This window comes from Macaca thibetana, chromosome 9 (genome assembly GCF_024542745.1).
Source record: "Macaca thibetana thibetana isolate TM-01 chromosome 9, ASM2454274v1, whole genome shotgun sequence".
In the NCBI taxonomy this organism is placed as follows: Eukaryota; Metazoa; Chordata; class Mammalia; order Primates; family Cercopithecidae; genus Macaca; species Macaca thibetana.
The window spans coordinates 70,484,175-70,508,752 of record NC_065586.1 but is presented as its reverse complement, the minus strand read 5'-3'; the positions used below and the strand labels follow the sequence as shown (position 1 = coordinate 70,508,752).

Here is a 24,578-nt window from a genome sequence, read left to right as displayed (position 1 = left end):
CTTCAACAACAAGGCTATACCCCCTCACGTGACGTCAGAGTAGACTTTAAGATATGAACTAACGCTTCTCGTGAGAGGAAAGACTAACTGCTCGCAAGCGTACGCCAGCTGGTGCCCCACCTTCCCTTGGCCCCACCCACTGCCTGTCCTCACTCCCACCTTGAACCAGCCTTTTGCGCGTGTGACGTCATGGCGCCGTGCGTGGCCGCGGCGGTGGCGCAGGGGGCGGGCCCGCGGCGCGGCGCCGGAGGAGGAAGTGGTGAGGTTGTTGCTCACTCAGCGCCTACCGCTGGCTCTTGGGGCGCAGAGAGGGGCCGCAGTCTCTGCGGCTGCGTTGCGCTCCCCAGCAGTCCCCTCCATGTTCCCCGGCGCCACTACTCCCCTTCCTAAGGCCGCCGCTTACCCCGGGGTCTATGGAAGTAATGGAAGGACCCCTCAACCTGGTGAGTGTCCCACAGAATATAGCGTCCGTCTTGGGTGCTTTTGCCTCAGGAGCCCGGTGCCGGCCCCGGCGAGTCGGCTAACCCTTGAGGCTGGGAGGTTGGTTTGGCAGGGGTGGTCGCAGAGGCTGTGAGGGGCTGCTAGGCAGGCCCTGGCCCAGCTGCGGCTCCAGGCCAGTCACTTCAGACTTAGCCCTCTTAGGGGATCCCCGGGAAGCTCCTGGCGCCCCCTGCCGCGGGGCCCCGGGCGAGGGGATGCCACCAGCTGGGGCTGCCACCTCCTCTCTGGCTGGGGGAAGTCCTCCTAGCGCCACGTAGCCACCTCCCTGCAGCCTGGAGAGGCACTGAAGCCGTCCAAGGCAGAAATGGTGTGTGATACTGGTTTTGAGTTCTAGCAGGAGGGTCTGAGTCTAAGTCGCCACGCTTTGGAGAGATGGAGGAATGAATAGCCTCCTCACCCCCCACTTCCCCCTGATTTCTCACATACTTTCACATGCATAAACTGAGTCTACCTTCTTCCAAATATATTAGAGACAGCTGGGAAAAAGACAGCCGTTCCTGTTTTCAGCTCAGATTCATCAATTTAGGCATCATGAAAGTGTAATAGGTGTTTGCTGTTCTCAGGAAAATGGCTGATAGCCTGTTTACTTGTGTTTTAAGGCGTTTCAGGTGTTGCAATAAAACAACAACAACAACAACAAAACAGAATCCCACTAACGGGAAACATGAGTTCTTTTCAGACTGGCCATTGCATCTTTTAGTTTTCCAGAGAGGTTACCCATTTTGGATGCAAAAGTCAGATTACTTAAGGATGCACGCAGGAAGAACTTCTGAGTCAAAGGTTTGCAATTCTTTGCGATGGTAGGATTGAGGAAAAGCACTATAGAGGATTCGTTTCTCGCATTAGAACTCTGAGCCCTAGTAGAGCAGTAGAGTCTGGTGGTTTAAGACTATAGGTTCTGAAGCTTTGCTGCTTGGATTTGAATTCTAACCTCGTCACTTGATAGCTGTGTTATCTTGGGCAAACTACTTGACTTCACTCTGCTTCAGGTTCGTTGGGAGGATTAAAGGAGTAAATAGGTGTAAAGCACTTATAACTGTACTAAGTACATAGTACAGTGCAAGAATTAGCGATTGTAACCAGACCATAAGCCCTTACTTTAAAATCTATTTGTAGAATAAAGGTTTGGACTTGAGCTTTAAAAGCCTAAGATTCTCAGACGAAATCACTGGTACGAGGTTAACTGTTGAGAGGCGCCCCTCCCAGTTTTAAGTTGGGTCTTGCCCCAGGTGGTAGGTAAGAGTTATTTACGCTTAAGACTAATTGGACTACATTTGTGAGTTTTTTTAAACCAGGGAACTGGCCATGTGCCGTGGCTCATGCCTGTAATCCTAGCACTTTGAGAGGCAGAGGCCGGTGAATGACTTGAGCTCAGGAGTTCGAGACCAGCCTGGGCAACATGGCGAAACCCGGTGTCTACAAAAAAAAAAACAAAAATAGCCGGGCGTGGTGGCGCCAGCCTGTGGTCTCAGCTACTGGGGAGGCTGAGGTGGCAGGATCGCTTGAGTCCGGGAGGTGGAGGTTGCAGTGAGCCGAGATTGTGCACTCCGACCTGGGCGACTGATCGAGACTCTGACTCAGCCAGGGAACTGTCTTGCCGTTTTCTTGTTTTTAAGGCGACAAATAGTTTGCAATGAAATATAATGGATGGCTCAGTACTGAAACTTCATAGGAGTATTACTAGAAATATTCAGCTGTTTACAAAGTGCTTCAGAGTTCAGGTGTCCTTGCCAAATGACCATTGGTTCAGTTCTAGGTAGCTTCACTTTGTTTGGCAGCAGCATAACCCCTGCCAACTGCCCCACAAATGTGTGGTGTTTTATGAGGAGACTGAAACTGGGTGACAATTGCAGATGGAACTGCAGAATCACTACCAGTTTAGGAAAACTTAGTTAAATGGTGGCAATACTATTTAAATTCTCCTCTTTATAAAACGGATTGAATGTCGACACACAGTCATTTTAAGCAGGCTAGTGTAACTCCATATTCCGGCCATAAAATTTATGTGGGCAAGTGTCAGAAATTTGGCATCTTGAATTCTTTTTTTTTTTTTTTTTTTTTTTGAGACGGAGTCTCTCTCTGTCACCAGACTAGAGTGCAGTGGAGCGATCTCAGGTCACTGCAACCTCCTACTCCCTGGTTTAAGCGATTCTTCTGCCTCAGCCTCCCGAGTAACTGGTATTTCAGGCACGCACCACCACACCCAGCTAATTTTTGTATTTTTAGTAGATACAGGGTTTCACCATGTTGGCCAGATGGTCTCAATCTCCTGACCTCGTGATCTGCCCGCCTTGGCCTCCCAAAGTGCTGGGATTACCGGTGTGAGCCACCATGCCCGGCCGACACCTTGAATTCTTAAACCATTTGAGTCTTGAAAGATTTGATTTCCAGCATAGTTGTTTATTGGAAGGTAACAGTAGGACAGACATTGACAGTTACTTGAATCAGTACCAATTACAGGCCTCTGGCACTCAGAATTGTCACTCACAGTTTTATAAGATGGGGTTTTTGAAAATTCTGACATTCTTTTTTTTTTTTTTTTTTTTTTGAGACAGAGTCTCATTCTTTCGCCCAGGCTAGAGTGCAGTGATGCGATCTGGGTTCACTGCGACCTCCGCCTCCTGGGTTCAAGCAGTTCCCTGCCTCAGCCTCCTGAGTAGCTGGGATTACAGGCATGTGCCACCACGCCTGGCTATGAAAATTCTGACATTCTTTTGTGTGAGAACACCTAACTTAGTATCTAGTTGACTCAAGATGAGAGATAGTTCTCAATGCTATAATTTGAATGTCTTTGAAAATTTCGCTAGTATTATACAAGCTTTTTCTTTTTCTATACTCAGAATTAGTAATGCAGTAAACTGTGTCTAATGACATCGTAGTGTCATCCAAATTCATTGTATAAGGACTCATCACAGTACATGGATTTGTAATCATGTGTCCTCAGAACATCCTCGGAACTTAGTAAGATGGGTTTTCCAATTTTACAGATAAATAAGCCTAAGCTGAGATAATTAGGTAATTACTTAGGTCAGTGACTTAAATACCTTATGAATCACTAGTTATTTTGATATCAAGACCTGTTTCTACCAATGCTGCCATATTGTACTCATCATGTTCATTTCAATGTGGTTCTCATCTATATTGAACTGTAGATTCTGTGTTAGCATTTATTACCTCTGCTCCAGTATTGATTCTTTTATGTTAGGTTTGGCAGTAAGGGCCTTAGAAATTCCTCACAGTGAATTTTTAAGATCTGGAAGAGACTAGTTTGAAATATTCATTTTAATATGTATCACAGAGGTAATGGATTCTAATTGGTTATTGAAGTTTGTCAAAACAAAAATTGTACTTCCACTAAAAGAAAATAGCTAGTCTTTGAACTCTGAGTAAGTTTGTTTCATCAGGGTTTTTTGGTCAATTTTTCTTTAAGAGACAGGGTCGTATTCTGTTGCTCACACTCAAGGGATCCTCCTGCCTGAGCCCTCCACAGTAGCTGGGACTACAGGTTTGCGCTACCATGCCCAGCTAATTTTTTCAAAAACTTTTTGTAGAGTTGGGGTCTTGCTGTGTTGCCCAAGCTGGTCTTGAACTCCTGGCCTCAAGCAATCTTCCTGTCTCGGCCTCCCAAAATGTTGGGATTGCAGGCGTGTGCCACTGTGCCCAGCCTGTCAATTTTAAATATGGAAAAATTATAACTTAATAAAATTAGTGTATATTTAGATATTTCTTTCCATACACTTAATTTTGTCAATGTAACTACTGGTAACAAATGTCAAAACTTATGTGAGATAATTTCTAGTTCTTTGGTTTGTTTGCTGCTGATTCGGAAAGTGATATCAGATCTTAATTTATACATGACTATTGCTCATGTTTTGCTTACCTCCGCTGCAAAGGACAGGGTCCATGTGACTGCCTGGCCACAATCGTTTTCTATGTGTTTAGCCCTTAAGAGTGCTGAGAATGTTTGTTGAGTAACAGCTTCCCTCCAGAGTGGTCAGTTCTCACATCACATGAGGTAGTTAATGAAGCCTCTTACTTTCTAGCTTCTGTAAGAAAAGTAATCAGATATCATGGTCCAAGGAATGGCCTTGTGCATACCTGGAGTCCTTATAACTATCCCATTTTAATTATATTGTCCTTAAAATCTTCAAGGTAAAAAGATTTGAACCTCTTCTTTGTGCCCTGAAAAATTCCAAGGAAAATTTATTTCTTTGTTACAAGCTGAGCTAGGCATAATGAAAGCACTCTGGAAAAAGGAGGTAGAGAATACTAAGAGATATCCAGCAGTTATTGCTAAGTGGTGGGATTGGCATCGGACACGTTATGTATATTTTTATCTTCCTCTTAATAGCTAAATATGAGATATTCCCCCCCATTTTAAAGATGAAGACTTTGAAATACAGGGTAAGTGGTCATGGTAGGATATGAAAGCAAGATTGGGCTGGGCACAGTGGCTCACGCCTGTAATCCCAGCACTTTGGGAGGCTGAGGTGGGTGGATCACCTAAGGTCAGGAGTTCAAGACCAGCCTGGCCAAAAGGTGAAACCAGATCTCTACAGAAAATAAAAATTAGCTAGGTGTGGTGGTGGGTGCCTGTAATCCCAGCTACTTGGGAGGCTGAGGCAGGAGAATTGCTTGAACCCAGGAGGCAGAGGTTGCAGTGAGCCAAGATCGTGCCCTTGCACTCCAGCCTGGGTGACTGGGAGGCTGAGGCAGGAGAATTGCTTGAACCCAGGAGGCAGAGGTTGCAGTGAGCCAAGATCGTGCCCTTGCACTCCAGCCTGGGTGACAGAGTGAAACTCCATATCAAAAAACAAAACAAAACAAAAATTAGCCAGGTGTAGTGGCGCATGCCTGTAATCCCAGCTACTTAGGAAGCTGAAACAGGAGAATCGCTTGAACCCAGGAGGTGAAGATTGTGGTGAGCTGAGCTCACACCACTGCAGTGCACTGCACTGCAGCCTGAGCAACTGAGTGAGACCTTGTCTCGGGGGGAAAAAAAAAGTCTTTCCTGGAATTCTCCAACACTTGAGTTCTTATCTTAAGTATAATTGCATTATATTAGACAGTCAATTCAGTGCTTATTGATTTGAGATAATTGTTTGCTACTTGTTTGTAGGAGACACACATTGATTGGGAAAGGGCAAGTGAGTGAGATTTCTCTTTCAACTGAAGACCCTACCATAAGGTCAGGTGAATATTAGATTTTCCTCTGCTGTCTTTTCAGTACAGTGTTCATATGGTGTTCTTTTTCTTTTTCTTTTTTTTTTTTTTGAGACAGAGTCTCGCTCTGTTACCCAGGCTGGAGTGCAATGGTGCAATCTCAGCTCACCACAACCTCTGCCTCCCGGGTTCAAGCGATTCTCCTGCCTCAGCCTTCTGCGTAGCTGGGACCACCGGCACGTGCCATCATGCCTGGCTAATTTTTGTATTTTTAGTATAGACGGGGTTTCTCCATGTTGGCCAGGCTGGTCTTGAACTCTTGCCCTTGTGATCTGCCCACCTTGGCCTCCGAAACCAAAGGAGGATTACAGGTGTGAGCCACCATGCCTGGCCTGGTGTTCCTTTTCTTTTCATCTTTACTTAACAGCTTTCCCCAAGGACACAGAAGAAAACAAATAGAAAGTTATAGAAAGGAATACTGTTTTCTTTTGGGAAAGAAGGTAGTATTGAACATGTATTTTTGGGGCAGTTAGCATGTGGAAGTAAAAGGTACTTGTCAGTGATGGCAGTCACTTAGTAACCTAGTTGTTGTAGCTAGGATTTTTGTTGGTTATAGTTGATGAAAACCCACTTAAAATTAGCTTAAGCCAAAAGAGATAATTTATTGGACTCCAAAGAAGGGTGCAGGAAGGGCAGGGGTAAAATGTAGCTTGGTTTATGAATGTATGGAGCCTGTCAGACTTAATCAGACTCTCCCTCTCTCTTTTGCCTTTTCAGGCTTGTCTGCTTCACTCCTGCTTTCTGCAGACCTATATTTCTACCTGGCTAGCCTCAGAATGTCACATTAATTAGACTTTCTTGATATTCGCTGCTCCTAAGTTTGAAAATCGGGAGAAGGGATACTTTAGGTATCCAGACGACAAGGTAATACAAGAATGTGGGCCCAGTATGGTAGCTCACACCTGTAATCCTAGCACTTTGAGAGGCCAAGGCAGGTGGATCGCTTGAGCCCAGGAGTTCAAGACCAGCCTGGGCAACATAGTGAAACCTGGTCTCTACCAAAAGAAAAAAAAAAATAGCTGAGCATGGTGGCACATGCCTGTGGTTCCAGCTACTTGAGATACTGAGATAGGAGGATCACTTGAGCCCAGGAGGTTGAGGCTGCAGTGAATCGTTATCATACCACTACATTCCAGCCTCTGGGTGACAGAATGAGACCCCATCTCAAAAAAAAAGCAAGGGAATCATAAGAGAAAATATATTTACAGTTCTATCTATAGTTATCAATACCATAAGTTTATGTCAGCTGTTTACAAAATGAATCATCTGTCAGAAATAATGGGCAACCACAGCTGTAGACCTCAATCTAACGTAACCCATCAAGCAATTAAAAAAAAAAGAATGCGGGAAGTCCCACAGAATCATATGGATTGCCTAGGAAGTACAGAGAGGTGGGACTGTTTTATTGTGAATGTCATAACTTATTTTGAATTACCAGAGAAACATATTTATGGACTTATTACCCTTTTCTTTTTGAGATAGTATCTTCCTCTGTCCCACAGACTAGAGTGCAGTGGCGTAATCACGGCTCACTGCAGCTTCAACCTCCTGAGCTCCTGATCCTCCTACCAGTCCCTCCTGTAGCTGGGACTACAGGTGCTCAGCACCACACCCAGCTAATTTTTCTGTTTTTTGTAGAGATGGGGTCTCACTGTGTTGCCTATGGTGGTCTCAAGCAATCCTCCCACCTCGGCCTCCCAGAGTGCTGGGATTATAGGCGTGAGCCACCGTGCCCAGCCTTTTTTTTTTCTTTCTTTCTTTATGAGGTGGAGCCTCACTCTGTTGCCCAGGCTGGAGTGCAGTGGCGCAATCTCGGCTCACCACAGCCTCTGCCTCCCAGGTTCAAGCGATTCTCCTGCCTCAGCCTCCCGAGTAGCTGAGACTACAGGTGGGCGCCACCATGTCTGGCTAATTTTTGTATTTTTTGTTGAGATGGGGTTTCACTGTGTTGGCCAGGCTGGTCTCAAACTCCTGACCTCGTTATCTGCCTGCCTTGGCCTCCCAAAGTGCTGGGATTACAAATGTGAGCCACCGCTCCCGGCCTCAGCCTATTACTTTTAATGGCTGTGATTCTACCAAGAACAGTATTTAAAGAGAGACCAGTTTTAATATGTGTAAACTGTAAAAGTTGTTTTAAAAATAACCACCACCAAGATAGGTTTTCTGTAAAATCTTCAGTTTATAAAAAATGCAATTTAGCTGGGCATAGTGGCTTATGCCTATAATTCCAGCACTTTGGGTGAGGGAGGGAGGAAGATTGCTTGAGCCCAGGAGTTTGAAACCAGCCTGGGCAAGATATCAAGACCCCACCTCTACAAAAAATAAAACTTAGCTGGGTGTGGTGCCATGTGACTGTATTCCTAGCTACTCAGGAGGCTGAGGTGGCAGGCTTGCTGGAGCCCAGGATAGTGAGGCTTCAGTGAGCTATGATTGCACCATTCCGCTCCAGCTTGGGCAACAGAGCAAGACCCTGTCTCAAAAATAATTAAGATGAAAATTTTTCAAAAAATGCAATTTAGTCCAGACCCAACAATATTGTCAACTTCTTGATGGCAGGTACTTCCGTCACTTCTATCATCTTGTAGTACTTAACGAGGGATATATCGAGTATGTACCAGTACCAGGCACCATTCTAAGCACTGTGATGTTTAATCTAGTTTAATTTTCACAAACTTTTGTTTTTGGTGCCATCAAATTTACATAAGCAGACAATAACTCTCATTTTAGAGATGAGAAAACTGAGGCAGATAATTGGGAAAGCCGGGCTCATGTGTCTCATATGTGGTCAAATTGAGATTTGAACGTTGGCAGTTGAGCTCTATCGAGTCTGTGTTTGCTGTGTGTCTAATAAGAACATAGTAGGAACTCTACTTAAAATATGAAATTTGATTGCTCTGGTGCTAAATAACCCAGAGGAGATGGTGTGTTTTTGTTGAGCACAGCAATAATCTGAAACTATAATGAGATTTAACTCCTAAATTGGCAGACTCATTAGAGATTGGACCCTACATGGGGATGTTTTAAGGGAGTTGGGAGAGCCATGAGGACCTGCTCTGACTGTTTGAGAACTTTTTATTTTTTTGGTGTTCAATTAACAGTTTATTCTGTCATCACAGAGTTTGAAGCTTAATTATGGAGCTACATAAATATCCATAGTATAAGATAGAAAGTGATTGAAGTCATTAGTGACACACAGATAGAAAAAAGGTGTTAGAATGAAGTAACCTTAAATAGCATCTCATCCCTGCTTCTTAGAGTGTATCCGTAAGCCAGAAACTTTGACTTTTCCTGGGTGGAGTCTCAAGCCGTGCTCCAAACCTCCTGAATCAGAATCTTTTTTTTTTTTTTTTTTTTTTTTTTTTTTTTGAAATAGAGCTTCACTCTTGTTGCCCAGGCTGGAGTGCAGTGGCATGATCTCGGCTCATTGCAACCTCTGCCTCTCTGGTTCAAGCGATTCTCCCTCCTCGTCCTCTCAAAGTGCTGGGATTATAGGTGTGAGCCACTGCGCCTGGCCTTTTAGAATCTGTATTTTAACCAGGTGATTTGTATTTTTATTAAAACCTAGAGCCTTTTGATTTAATAACACTTGCTTTAATAGTATCAAAACATGTTCATTAGAGAAATTAGGTTAATCATAACTGCTTGTACATACTAGCTTTCATCATGTACATTCTGTTCCCAAAAGATCTGTGTAATTTGTGGGTACTAGAAAATGCTCATGTGTTCAGAATGTGTTTTTTGTTCAGTCCAAGTCTCCAGGTTAAAATTCATCCATTTTAATCCCCAAGTCTTTTTTTTTTTGAGGCTGTCTTGCTCTGTTGCCCAGGCTGGAGTGCAGTGGCATGATCTTAGCTCACTGCAACCTCCGCCTCCCAAGTTGTTCAAGCAATTCTTGTGCCTCAGCCACCTGAGTAGCTGGGATTACAGGCATGTGCCACCATGCCAGGCTAATTTTTGTACTTTTAGTTGAGATGGCGTTTTGCCATATTGGCCAGGCTGGTCTTGAACTCCTGGCCTTGAGTGATCTGCCTGCCTCAGCCTCCCAAAGTGCTGGCATTACAGGCGTGAGCCACTGCGCCCACCCTACCCAGTCATTTCTTGTGACCTATTGTTCCCAGGCATATGTTAAGACTTAGAGGAAAGTTTGATTACTACTTAAAGAATAAAAAGTATCTGAAATCCTCTAATTGAAAGGCACCAATCTTGTCTTTAAGATTGTTGCTTGTTTGTTTCTTACAAAAATAGAAGCGGGGGGTGGGGGCGGCGGGGGGAAGGCAAACAGCAACGCATTGCTGGAAGTGCTGTTTTCTACTTTTGTCTTCACCTGTATTTTATACTGAGTATGATTTGTAAACATGCCCAGAATATTTATAATCTCAATTGCAAACGTGATTCTGTGAAGTATTTTATGCAGCATCAAAGGGACATGTCTTTAAAAAGCATCCAAGACAAATCATTTTTCAACTGACAGAACAGATTTGGTTTTTTTTGTTTTTGTTTTTTTGGGTTTTTTTTTGAGACCAAGTCTCACTGTTGCCCAGGCTGAAGTGTAATGGTGCGATTTCAGCTCACTGCAACCACTGTCTCCCGGGTTGAAGTGATTCTCCTGCCTCAGCCTCCGGAGTAGCTGGGATTACGGGCACCCACCACCATGCCCGACTAATTTTTGTAGAGACAGAGTTTCACCACGTTAGCCAGGCTGGTCTCAAACTCCTGACCTCAGGTGATCCACCCGCCTTGGCCTCCGCAAGTGCTGGGATTACGGACATGAGCCACTGTGCCCAACTTTTTTTTTTTTTGAGACAGGATCTCACTCTGTTGCCCGGGCTGGAGTGCAGTGGTGTGATCACAGGTCACTGCAGCCTCCATTTCCCAGGCTCAAAGTGATGATCCTACTTCAGCCTCCTGAGTAGCTGGGACGCGAGTGCCACATCCGGCTAATTTTTGTATTTTTTGTAGAGGTGGGTTTTCACCATATTGCCCAGGCTGGTCTCAAACTCTTGAGCTCAAGTGATCTGCCTGCCTTGGCCTCCTAAAGTGCTGGGATTATAGGCAGGAGCCACAAAACCCGGCCACTTTTCACCTTTTTTAAGTGATGTAAAAAACACGTAAAGTTTACCCTCTTAATTATTTTTCAGTGTACAGTTTAGTAGTGTTAAGTATATTTGCATGGTTGTGCAACAAATCTCCAGAACTTTTTCATCTTGCAAAACTGAAACTATGCCATTTGAATACCTACTCCCCGTTTACCCCTCCCCCATTCAATGATTTGTTCCACCATTCAACTTTCCTGTTTTTATGAGTTTGACTACTTTAGATACCCAATAAGTTGGTTTGTATAGTATTTGTCCTTTTATGACTGGCTTATTTTATTCAGTCTAATGTCCTCACAGTTCATCCATGTTGTGGTATGTGTCAGAAGTACCTTCCTTTTAAAGACAGTACCTTTCCTTTGTGTGTATATACTGCATTTATCCATCTCCATCTATTGATGGACATCTGGATTGCTTTCACCTTCTGGCTGTTGTGAATAATGCTGTTATGAACATGGGTGTACAATGCTTTTCGCTTTTTTGTGAAGCTGTGAAGCTTTGCTAAATCATGTGTGAGTTTGTAACTGAGGAAAACCGTTACATGAGGTAGGAAACTTTAGCTGATGATCTCTGCCTTTCTCCTTGCTAGTTAAATGTATAATCTTATGTAAGTTACACGACCCCCACCAGTCTTTTGGGCCTCATTATGTAAGAGAGGAAAATGCATTCACAAAGTCGTAATTAAAGCAGCTGAAATAATGTATATTAAAGCTTTTTTTTTTTGAGATGGAGTTTCATTCTCTTCACCCAGGTTGGAGAGCAGTGGCATTATGTCGCCTCATTGAAGCCTCTGCCTCAGCCTCCTAAGTAGCTGGGATTATAGGCGCCTGCCATCACGCATGTCTAATTTTTGTTTTTGTTTTTGATTTTGTTTTTTTGAGACAGAGTCTTACTCTGTCGCCCAGGCTGGAGTGCAGTGGCACGAACTCGGCTCAATGCAAGCTCCACCTCCGGGGTTCACGCCATTCTCCTGCCTCAGCCTCAGCGCCTGTAGCCTGGGACTACAGGCGCTCACCACCATGCCTGGCTAATTTTTAATTTTTGTATTTTTAGTAGAGACCGGATTTCACCCTGTTAGCCAGGATGGTCTTGATCTCCTGACCTCGTGATCTGCCCGCCTCAGCCTCCCAAAGTGCTGGGATTACAGGCATGAGCCACCGCACCCAGCTAATTTTTGTATTTTTAGTAGAGATGGGGTTTCACCATGTTGTCCAGGCTGGTCTTGAACTCCTGACCTCAGATGATCCGCCTGCCTCAGCCTCCAAAAGTGGTGGGATTGCAGCCGTGAGCCACTGCGCCTGGCCTTAAAGCCCTTTTGAGATTCTTAAAGTGTAAGGAGGCCAGTGACTGCTTATTTATCAGTTTTCCTTTGCAATTCAAGAGCAATTACATTATTTGCTGTTAGAACTTCTGATTTTTTTGACTTTGTTCTTTTGATGAGATATCTTTAGAACAATCTTTGTAATATTAGATGTTGGTATCATGAATTCATCAACTATGCAATGTCCAAATTTTTTATTTTAAAAACATAGTAACTTTAATGTTGAAAGAATGACATGATAGAAGAGAAGCTTGGATTTTACTACGTGATGAGTGATTTCCTGATTATAGTTTTTAGACTATACAGATTAGTGAAAGTATCTACAAAATAGCTCTTGTTTTGAAAGGAGCTTGTTAAAAATCAAGAAACTAGACATTTTGAATAACAATCTATGATTGTAACTCTTGGTTAATCTCCAAAGAGTGGAAGAATGTGAGTCAATGAAGGAGTTAAGTGCCTGGTGTTAACCTTGAGAGGGCTTATGGTAAAAGTGAAAGAAGTTGCCAGTTCCTTTCAGATGCTGTAGTTCCAGGCTCTACCCATTACATTTCCCCAGCTACAGATAGAGCTGTAATAGTGATTTGATATGTGGCAACAAACAGTATTATTTATCTTCTTTAAAGGTAGTTGCTTTTTAAAAGAAATCGTGTTTTATTTTATGATCCAGAGCAACTTAGGGATGTTTGTCTTCTAGGCTCATCAACAGAGCAGACGAGCAGACCGTTTATTAGCTGCAGGCAAATACGAAGAGGCTATTTCTTGTCACAAAAAGGCTGCAGGTGAGTGTTATTAAGTACTCAGTGTAAAACTGAAGAGCAGAAAGTCACAATAGTAATAATGTGTGTTGCTTTTCATATACAAGGCTGATACTGCTGACTCACCAGAATATCAGCTTTGATTATTTTTCAAGTAAGTGTGTTGGATTTCCCAGCTCCTGCTAGTCCAATCTTCTTTCTAAACCATGAAGATGGCATAAATGTGGCAAACAATTCCTGGACACAGCCTTCTGAGCCCAAAGATCCCTAAAAACAGGAGCTGATTGTAACAAGTCTGCCATTTTATCTTAGTTATTATAAAAAAGGAGTTTGGGTTTCAAATAATTTACCATTTCAGGTTCTCAAAATAGTAATTCAATTCAGTTCCAACCAATTCATTTTCACTGAGTTTCTGTTTTCTAACATGCTGATAATGCAAAACTTGCTAAAGACTTTTGTTACCTAAAATGTGGGAGATTTTTCCTGTGGTCTTTTTTTAGCCTCCCTTCTGAATATCTCATCTCTACATGCATGCCTATAGTAACATGCTGATGATAGCTTTCATTTCAGAATTGTTGGCTTCTTATCAAAGACCTAATTTTACCCTAGTCAGTCAAGCAACCTAGCATATGTTGAACTCAGAAATAGATCTTGGGGGCCTGTTTTTCTTAGACCAGTTTCTGTTGGCTGAGTAACAAACCGAAAAACTTTGGGTCCTCGTTAGTGTAGTGGTAAGTATAAAAATAGAAATAAAAAAAATTTAAAAATCTTTGGGGAAAGGATGTTTTACTCATGCCACATCCAAAGTGAGTGCAGGTCATCTTTCTTAGGGCAAACCCTGAAGTCTTCTGCTGGCAGGCACGTTCCTTTCACTCTAGGCCAGTATGATGATCAGAGCCATATTCTTTCCTGACAGAGGCTGCCCCTCTCTTGATATTTTACTTGTGAAATACAGACTGCAAGGTGGGCAGTAGATTGGGTAAGTCTTCTCACTACAGTGTTTTTTGCCTGGAAGTTAGTAATACATTTTCAGAGAAAATTTTAAGTTTTGTTTGTCTGTTTGTTTGTTTGTTTTTCTTTTTGGAGACGGAGTCTTGCTGTGTCGCCCAGGCTGGAGTGCAGTGGTACGGTCTTGGCTCACTGCAACTTCCACCTCCTGGGTTCGAGTGGTTCTCCTGCCTCAGCCTCCTGAGTAGCTGGGAATACAGGTGTGCGCCACCACACCCGGCTTGTATTTACTACGGGGTTTCTCCATGTTGTTCAGGCTGGTCTCAAACTTCTGACCTCATGATTGACCCACCTTGGCCTCCCAAAGTGCTGGGATTATGGGCATCAGCCACTGCGCCAAGCCCTTTTTTTTTTTTTTTTTTTTTTTTTAGTTCTGGGGTACATGTGCAGAACGTGCAGGTTTGTTACATAGGTATACACGTGCCATGGTGGCTTGCTGCACCCATCAACCCGTCGTCTACATTAGGTATTTCTCCTAATGCTATCCCTCCCCTAGCCTCCCACCCCCACTTTTTTTAAAAAAGAAATATTTTTGCCACTGAAGTGTACTGGAGGTATCTGCTGTAGGTCCGAGCATACAGTAGATATCCCATAAATCTTTGGGTGTTTTTATGGTGAGAGGGCTTTGTACAGTGTTAAACATGTCAACTAGTGCTCTTTAAATCTTTCCTAAACCATATTTTGTTATGAATCAGATTGTTAAATCTGTAGTCACTACAAAGACGATGTACTGTGTTTAACTATTTAAGAAAACCATGTTTTATGTGGATGCCCCAGTGAAACAATACCTTATGTAACCCAAAATGGTCATGGTTACATATATATAACATATGTTAAGTGGAGTGAATCAGCATATGTTATGCACTGAGCTATGGGATGTTATGAATATATAAAAAGAAGGAAGTTTTAGTCGTAACCTAATCCTTGTCTTTGAAGACTTAAAACTGATGTTGGGCTTCAATTAACCACTTCCCACCCCGAGTCTAAATTCTGTGACATTCTCAGGAGTAGAAAAATAAGACAATCTGTTAGATCACATTAGCTTAAATTATAGAGATAGAACTTAATGTGATTAGTAAATCCCACTGGGTTGATTGGGGGTTTCAACTTGTGTTTTAGAATGGAGTTGAAAATTGACGTGGTTGAAATGAGCTCGCTTTTTGAAATTGACTTGCATCTCTAGGGCTTATAACTGGTGTTGAAAGGTATGGATGTAGGTGTATTCTGTAAGGAAGCAACTTATTTGGAAATCATTTTAGAGATCAGGCAAGAAAAGATCAACATCTGAGAAAGACTAATAGGAAGGAAAGGCTGAAATGAGAGAATTTAAGGGCAAACAGAGGGGGCCTGGGTGTCCAGCTGTCAAAGATCAGAGGAGATTCTGAGACTAAAAACATACCCTGAGATTACCTAGCTAAGGACTTTATAGCCTCTTTGTGGTGGTTGTATTGTAAATGTGCTGAAATAAGAAGTTGCTTGATGTCTCTTTCCTTTTGAGGAAAGGTAGGATCTCTTGAGGTGGACAATGAATGGCCAAATTAAATGAAACTGAGCATGTGAGCATTCATTTGCCAGATAAGCACATCCCTAAGTGAATTTCTCTTCTTTCATACACAACAGAAGAACAAAACCTTAAATAAGTTAATAGCCATTAACAGTGCTTAGAACTCAAAATGAGCATGTCAGAAGATGAGCAGGCCCCAGAGTACACGGTATTTGTATGGATTTGATCAATATTTTGTTTGAAAACAAATCTTAATCTAAGCCTTTTGAAACTGTGGGAACATGAAAATGATTCTGTCCTTATTCAGAGGCAGTATATTGCTGTACTTTCTATGCTTTGGGACCAGTTTAACAGATTCCTGATAGAAGAGTAATAGATGTTATTATTTTTTGGTTTTTGGTTTTTGTTTGAGACTGAGTCTTGCTCTGTCACCCAGGGTGAAGTGCCATGGCATGATCTGAGCTCATTGCAAGCTCCACCTCCCAGGCTCAAGTGATTCTTCTGCCTCAGCCTCCCGAGTAGCTGGAAATACAGGCGTGCGCCACCACACTCGGCAAATTTTTGTATTTTTTGGTAGAGACAGGGTTTCACCATGTTGGCCAGGCTGGTCTCAAACTAACTCCTAACACCAAGTGACCCGCCCACCTCGGCCTCCCAAAGTGTTGGGATTACAGGCGTGAGCCACTGCGCCTGGCCAGATGTTATTATTTTAAGACATTCTTCAGATTTCCTTAGTTCCTTTATTGTATCATTTACTTAATATCTACTTTACATTTTAGCCTTGTATCATAATTAAAGGAAGTAGTTTAACCAGAATTGTTAGCAGTTTTTGAGATAGGTACTCTTTTTCTACATTTCTGTGTTGCTGTACTTTTGTATCTATTGTGAGTCTGTGGAAGAAATCCATAAACATGGAATCAGATTTAAAATAATTTTTCTTCTTTAAAAATAACTTTAAACTGCCCCATTTATAAGATTTAAATGTGGGGAATACTTTAAATGACAGTGTGATTCTTGTTGTATTCTTTGTGCTTTGGGATCTCCTTCTGTAGCCTCCTTTGTCATATGCAATTTCAAGGTTCTACAAAGTGGGGAGGCATTTCAGTTGGCTAAAGCTTGGTTTTGTGAAAACTATTCGTTTGTTAAGAAAGTGGATTTAAAGCAAACTGTAGTTCAAACAGGGAGACAAATACACGCAGGCAAGATGGAAGGGATGTCTAAGAAAATTTGTCTACAGTGTATCAGAGCAATAGCAGAGCAGACAGAATGTCTCTGCAGATTTTTGGAGTCTCGCTCCATTACCCAGGCTGGAGTGCAATGGCGTGATCTTGGCTCAGAGCAACCTCCACCTCCTGGGTTCAAGCGATTCTCCTGCCCCAGTTTCCCTAGTAGCTGGGATTACAGGCGCCTGCCACCACGCCCAGCTAATTTTTTTTTCTTTTTCTTTTTTTTTTTTTTTTTTTTTTAGTAGAGCTGGGGTTTCACCATGCTGGCCAGGCTGGTCTTGAACTCCCGACCTCAGGCAATCCACCAGCCTCGGCCTCCCTAAGTGCTGGGATTACAGGTGTGAACCACCGCACCCGTCCATCTCCACAGATTTAAACATGAACAAAAGGAAAAGAAACTAGTATGCAGCTGTACAGACTTACTACAGGAAAAAAAGACAAAGTGTTGTGGGAAGGATGTAATTATGGTAAGCATGGCTGGAGCAAAGACTATATAACCAACTCTGTTTTTTCTTTTAATTCTTTTCAAATTGATACAGGGTCTCGCTATGTTGCCCAGTGTAGTCTGGAACTCCTGGGCTCAGGCAATCCTCCTGTTTGGCCTCCCAAAGTGCTACACTGCACCTGGCCCCAGCTCTCCTTTTTCCTGGAGAGGGAGCATCTAATTCAGCAGTCCCAACCTTTTTGCTGCCAGGGACTGGTTTTGTGGAAGTCAGTTTTCCACAGACCTGAGGTGGGGAAAATGGTTTTAGGATGATTCAAGCACATTACATTTATTGTGCACTTTATATTTTACAATGTAATAATAGAAATAATGAAATAATTATACAACTCAATGTAATGTAGAATCAGTGGGAACCCTGAGCTTGTTTTCCTGCAGCTAGACAGTCTCATTTAGGGGTGATGGGAGACAGTGACAGATCATTAGGCATTAGATTATCATAAGGAGAGTGCACCCTAGATCCCTTGCATGTGCAGTTCACAGCAGGGTTTGTGCTATGAGAAGCTAATGCCGCTGCTGATCTGGTGGGAGGCAGAACTCAGGTGGTAATGCAAGCCGTGGGGAGTGGCTGTAAATACAGATGAAGCTTCACTGGCTTGCCTGCTGCTCCCTTCCTGCTGTGTGTGTGGCCCAGTTCCTAACAAGACATAGACCAATACCAGCCTGGGGGTTTGGGACCCCTGATATAATTGTATCTTAAGGACTACGGTAGAACCTAGCAGGCAGGAACTCTTAAGGTATGACATCAAATCATTAAATTATTTGGATTAAGACTAGACAGAAAGCAATGCCTCATATCTGCAAAAAGGCAAAAGAGGGACTTAATATAGGTATGAGAGATGCCAAAAATGTTTACACAAGCAAGATAAAAATGGAGATTCATTATGGGCAATTCATTGATAATACAGAACTTGTTATTTATACCTAACCTTGTTCCCAAAAGGTTATAAAATGTCTTACCGATGAATGTATAATAAAATATCAAATGTAACTAAAGATGCATAGATAAGGACATCCATAGAGAGAGAAAGTGGGAAAGGACTAGTAGTATAGTTCACAAAATGTACCATTAGTTCTTGGATTTTTTTAAAGAACATGCCTTAAGTTTTCTAGCAGTCATCCTAAAGAGGAAAGAATAATTTTTACATTGGCTATTAAAATTCAGACAAATAGTCACCGAGGATCTAAGATCAGAGAAGTTTTTTGAAGGTCTTCATAAATGACGTTATACTGTCCTCAGTAACTTCCTCACAGTAAGTATGTCAACAGGTTCTTAGGGCTTTTTTTTTTTTTTTTTTTTTTTTGAGACGGAGTCTCGCTCTGTCACCCAGGCTGGAGTGCAGTGGCTGGATCTCAGCTCACTGCAAGCTCCGCCTCCCGGGTTCACGCCATTCTCCTGCCTCAGCCTCCCGAGTAGCTGGGACTACAGGCGCCTGCCACCTCGCCCAGCTAAGTTTTTGTATTTTTAGTAGAGACGGGGTTTCACTGTGTTAGCCAGGACGGTCTTGATCTCCTGACCTCGTGATCCGCTCTTAGGGCTTTTAACCGTAAGGCTGATGGCTTAACTCAGAGACAATTCATTAGAAGTGATTCTATAGGAGTCCAAAATGACTCCTGTAGATTCCAGGTATTCAGATGGATAAAAAGTCATTGATAATCTTATGATGTTTTTGTGCATATAATGAGTAATAGGGTTTGGATAGGTTCTTGTTTGATTTTAATCTTCCCTAAACCTATTTTTCCGATGAGGCTATCTTCAGTTTCTGAATTATAAAATCCATAGGAGTTTTAAATAACAAAACCTTCAAGATAGGGTAGGGAATATTTTCATTTTATTGCCACTGACATCCTTTTGGGGGAAGTTAAGAATTCTATTTAAAAAATCCCCAGTTGTATCAGAATTATTTATCAGAACAGTTCTCTTTGTCATATGAGGATTATTAAAACTCTTCCTTTTACCTGTTAATTACAGAACGGCGACACATATTAACATGCCTGTTTTTTCTTTTAACAGCATATCTTTCTGAAGCCATGAAGCTGACACAGTCTGAGCAGGTGAGACATGTTCCCAATATTTTCAATAAGGGTTAGAAAGGTTTTCTTGTAGAGGCTTGAATTGTGTGTATAGCAAAGCGTTGTGTCCCTCTCAAAATGCTATAGTCAAAAATATATAAAATGGGCAAGGGAAGAGCACTTCACAACGGAAATTAAAACTAAATGAACTACAGTCAATGCCCCAGACATGGAATGCAGAAACTTCTTTTTTTCTAGTGGTTACTCACAGATCTCAGATTGCCAGCCAGATGTACCTTTTAGAGAGCCCTCTTTGGACCATTCCTGATCGTTAGCTCTTATTTGATCATTAGCTCACAGTCAGTAAACAGGCCTGGCCAAGAGGAAACCAACAGACTACCCTTTGCTTGTCAAAGATAATTTAAATGTGACCCGTCTCCCACTTGTCTTTGCTTGAGTTCTTAAGCAGTTCAGGTACTTTCAAATTTGTTTCACCAATTGCTTTAAATTGTCTTCTGTGTTTGGGGAGGCCCTGCCAAGTGTTTCAAGATACATTTATTCATAAGACTGGGCCTGGTGGCCCGTGCCTATAATCCCAGCACTTTGGGAGGCCAAGGCAGGGGGATCATACTTGAGCCCAGGAGTTCGAGACCAGCCTGGGCAACATAGTGAGACCCCATCTCTACAAAAATTTTAAAAAATTAGCTGTGCATGGTGGCACATGCTTGTAGTTCTAGCTACTTGGGAGGCTGAGGTGGGAGGATCACTTGAACACCTGAGTTCAAGGCTGCAGTGAGCTATGACTGGACCATTGCACTTCAGCCTCGGCAACAGGGACCCTGTTTCTAAAATAAATACATATAAAATATCTTGTTTAAAACTTTTTATTGTAAAAGTATCAGTTAAGGAGATCATTTCTGTGAGGTATATCAGTGGCAGGGAGAGCCACTAGTTTCTCAAACTGAACCAAGGGAACTTTAAAGTTGTGTTCTGTCCCTTTCACTGCCTTTGAAAGTATGGAATCTGCTCATGATACAGGCATGCTTTGAACTATCCACACACACTGTTGATAAAGCTGACTTTCTTTTTAGCTGTTGGTAGAATTAGTATGTCTACAGAGGAAAGATTTCTAATTTTAAGTTGAGTACAAATGCCATTACACACGGGGTCAGGCACATTGAGGAAAACATCTGATTTAGTGTATTGATTGGGAATAGGACTTCTAACTCTCTGAATGAATGGTGTTTTTGCAAACATAGTATGTAAATTGTAAGTGTTGTTGGGTTATTCAGAAAGGAGGATTTTGGAGTAGTGTATGTTGGACATTACTAAGACACTTAAAATGTTAAAATTCTTCAAATTTTACCTTTCCTTCTATGTAATAGGCTCATCTTTCACTGGAATTGCAAAGGGATAGCCATATGAAACAGCTCCTCCTCATCCAAGAGAGATGGAAAAGGGCCCAACGTGAAGAAAGATTGAAAGCCCAGCAGAACACAGACAAGGATGTAGCTGCCCATCTTCAGGCATCTCACAAACCCTCTGCAGAGGATGCAGAGGGCCAGAGCCCCCTTTCTCAGAAGTACAGCCCTTCTACAGAGAAATGCCTGCCTGAGATTCAGGGGATCTTTGACAGGGATCCAGACACACTACTATATTTACTTCAGCAAAAGAGTGAGCCAGCAGAGCCATGTATTGGAAGCAAAGCCCCAAAAGATGATAAAACAATTATAGAGGAGCAGGCAACCAAAATTGCAGATTTGAAGAGGCACGTGGAGTTCCTTGTGGCTGAGAATGAAAGATTAAGGAAAGAAAATAAACAACTAAAGGCTGAAAAGGCCAGACTTCTAAAAGGTCCAATAGAAAAGGAGCTGGATGTAGATGCTGATTTTGTAGAAACATCAGAGTTATGGAGCTTGCCACCACATTCAGAAACTGCTACAGCCTCCTCGACCTGGCAGAAGTTCGCAGCAAATACCGGGAAAGCCAAGGACATTCCAATCCCCAATCTTCCTCCCTTGGATTTTCCATCTCCAGAACTTCCCCTTATGGAGCTCTCTGAGGATATTCTGAAAGGATTTATGAGTAATTAAAATGGAAGGCCACAGAAAAGGGGAAAAGAGGAAATAATACAGTAATCATTAATCCAGCAAAAAAAAAAATGAAAAGGGAAAACCACATAGAAGGGTCATCCCGTAATGCTTCATCTGGTGGACTGTGGGAGCAGAGGCATTGCCAGGACTTGGGAAACAGTCACTGTGAAATGCGCCGCGTATCTCATTCACTCACTTGAGCTAATGATTCCGACTTGGCAGACACTAAACTCATGGAGGTTCGGTTTCTCCTGATACAAACCAAATGGCTACCTGGAATAATTTCTTTCAAGCAACAGTTATTTTTCTTATCTTCAGGGTTAAAATGTATAAAAGTTATGTGTAATTAATCTATAATGCCATAAATGATAATGCAAAACCTAAATAATATGGTGGCCGGAGGGGCTGCCTTATATTTGAAACATGCTTTCTATCATGCATTGACTGTATGCATTTTGTTAATGCACATTTTGTTTGTTTAAATAAGGTGTGTAAGATACACACCCTTCTAGATGAAACTATATGTGCCACACTTTGCACTACTCATAATAACCTCAAGACTATCAGAAGAAATATTTAAATTTCCATTTTATGAAGAAAGGAACCAAATTATTATGCTTTTTTTAAACAAATTACCAGTTTACATAATTAATCAGGGTGCATTTTAAGTTCTAACTTTGTTTATTGTATAGTGCATCATTTGAAAATACCAAGGAGGAAATACCCTTTGTTTTTAATGATGCAAGAGTGGAAGTAATGCTAGTTGGCAGTATTTGATTGTAAGAAATCAATAAAGTAATTGTGTTTTATGCCTTTGTTGAATGTGGTTGATAGTTAAAAAGCAAGGCACTGAGAGGCTTCTCTCTGCATTGTAAACTTTGAACAGTTGCGGTTAGATGATTACTTTTGTGTGTCAAGGATGTTTTTTTTTTTTTCTTCAGTGTTTTGTAGTCCATTTCCCTTACGACTAGGGTGACAGAGAGTACAGAAGTTCCTGAGGTTTAAATGTGTTATTTCCAACCTTTTTCCTGACCACCACGTGGAAAATGCTCAGGGCTGCTCTAGGCTGGAGGGAGCTGTCCCTTGGGCACCTGCCACCCTGTCAGAGCATAGTGTGGGGAAGTGCTGCTTTGGATTCTCTCTGCCAAGCTGGATGATGTTCCATGAGAAAGAAGGGGAAGAGGAGAATATAAGCAAAACATTTGGGTACAAGCTACTGGGCATGTTGAAATCTTGGGTTTGCTGTGTGGAATTACAGAAGTGAGAAATACATTGCCTCCTCTGAGGACAATTGGGTTGAGGAAGTTGGGCTAGGCTCACAAATCCAGTGATGAAACTAGTAGAAATAGGGCCAGGCGTGGTAGCTTATACCTGTAATCCCAACACTTTGGGAGGCTGAGATGGGAGGGTCGCTTGAACCCAAGAGTTTGCGACCAGCCTGGGCAACATAGTGAGACCTTGTCTGTACCCAAAAAAAACTTTAGCTGGGTGCAGTGATGGTGCGCCTGTAGTTGCGGTTACTCCAGAGGCAGAGGTGGGAAGATGACTTGAGCCTGGGAGGTTGAGGCTGCAGTGAGCTGTCATCACACCACTGCATTCCAACCTGGACACTACAGTGAGATTCTGTCTCAAAAAAAAACCAGTAGAAGTGACCATGAAGAAATCGTATTTTTTCCTGTCTCATCTTGCAGATGAAACAAAAAATAAACTAGCTTGTTAAATTATTTTGAGCTCTATACTCTCTTAAAAGTTACGTTAATTTCCTGGGCACAGTGGCTCATGCTTGTAATCCCAGCACTTTGGGACACCGAGGCAGGTGGATCACCTGAAGTCTGGAGTTCGAGACCAGCCTGACCAATATGGCAAACCCTGTCTCTTACTAACAATACAAAGATTAGCCGGGTGTGGTGGCATGTGTCTGTAATCCCAGCTACTTAGGAGGCTGAGGCAGGAGAATCACTTGAACCAGGGAGGCGGAGGTTGCAGTGAGCCAAGATCACGCCACTGCACTCCAGCCTGAGCAACAGAGCTGGACTCTGTCTCAAAAAAAAAAAAAAAAAAAAAAAAAAAAGTTAGTTTGTTTATCTCAGTGTTTTTTTATTATAATTTTTTCTGTTTGACTATAATTTCTGTTCTGCTAAACATCTCAGTGTTTTAATATCCTAGACTCAGAACATTTTACTTGCCTAACCTTGCTCATAAAACTTGATATTAAAAGCTTATGCCAAAAATAAGTCATGTGTTGCTTAACAAGGATGTGTTCTGAGGAAAATGTTGTTAGGTGATTTTTTCATGTGAGCATCCTAAAGTGGAGTTACACAAACCTAGGCGGCAGAGCCCACTCCACACCTAGGCTGTATAGTCTTGCTCCTGGGCTACAAACCTGTACAGCATGGGACTATACTGACTAGGCAGTTGTAACACAATGGTATTTGTGTATCTAAACATAAAGGTATGGTCTTATAATGTGTCATGTGGCCCATCATTGACTGAAATGTTATATGGCACATGACTCTGTTAGCCTAGCCATTTCTCTCTAAAAGATGAGCTCTGTTACATTTAACACACACACTTTTTTTTTTTTTGAGATGGAGTCTCACTGTTGCCCAGGCTGGAGTGCAAAGGCGCGGTCTCTGCTCCCTGCAACCTTTGCCTCCCGGGTTCAAGTGATTCTTCTGCCTCAGCCTCCCGAGTACCTGAGACTACAGGCATGCATCACCACAACAGGCTAATTTTTGCATTTTTAGTAGAGCTGGGGTTTCACTATGTTGGCCAGGCTGATATTGAACTGACCTCGTGATCTGCCTGCCTTGGCCTCCCAAAGTGTTGGGATTACAGGCGTGAGCCACTGCGCCCGGCTGTGACATGAACAGTTTTCTAACTTACCCCCCTTTTCTACCACTACCACCTCCTTCCAGGGCCCTTCCCTGCCATTACTTTTACCAATTTGATATATATTTTCTAGGGCCCATTTCTTTGCATTTCCACTAACATATTTATTTGGACTAATTTTACTTTTCTGTTGTCTTTGAAACTTCCAGTATTTAATACGCTCGTTTAATCTGGTTCTGAAGTTTTGTGTTAGAATCTGTTACTAGAGTTGATGTGCCTTTTGACCAGGAGTATGTGGCACTTCTGCGGCATCCTAGCACCATGTCTTCTATAGAGTAGATACCGAATCAAACCCCAAACCCCGCTTGTTTCATTCATTCTGAAGACCTAGCCTCTACACTCATTGCCCCTCTCCTGGTTGGGGTTGTTAGGTGGTGGTGTGTCTTTGTCTAGCATAAGGCACTGAAAGGTATGTGAGAATAGCTTACTTCCTCTAAATAATGCATT

General features: G+C 42.4%; 1 protein-coding gene across 2 annotated transcripts in view; it reads left to right on the top strand.

Moving 5' to 3' along the window:
- NRBF2 (nuclear receptor binding factor 2) overlaps positions 1-22,048 on the top strand; it is a 1,206,382-nt gene extending 1,184,334 nt beyond the window's left edge. The window contains exons 1-4 of one of the 2 annotated variants that reach the window (XM_050803073.1): positions 203-443; positions 12,833-12,917; positions 19,148-19,188; positions 20,532-22,048. In XM_050803073.1, coding sequence (XP_050659030.1) covers positions 414-443; positions 12,833-12,917; positions 19,148-19,188; positions 20,532-21,239 — 864 coding nt within the window. In that variant the 5' untranslated portion in view covers positions 203-413 and the 3' untranslated portion in view covers positions 21,240-22,048. Of the gene's footprint in view, positions 1-197; positions 444-12,832; positions 12,918-19,147; positions 19,189-20,531 lie in introns of those variants that run through there. The other variant, XM_050803074.1, reaches the window with a different exon arrangement.
- Positions 22,049-24,578: the final 2,530 nt, after the last annotated feature.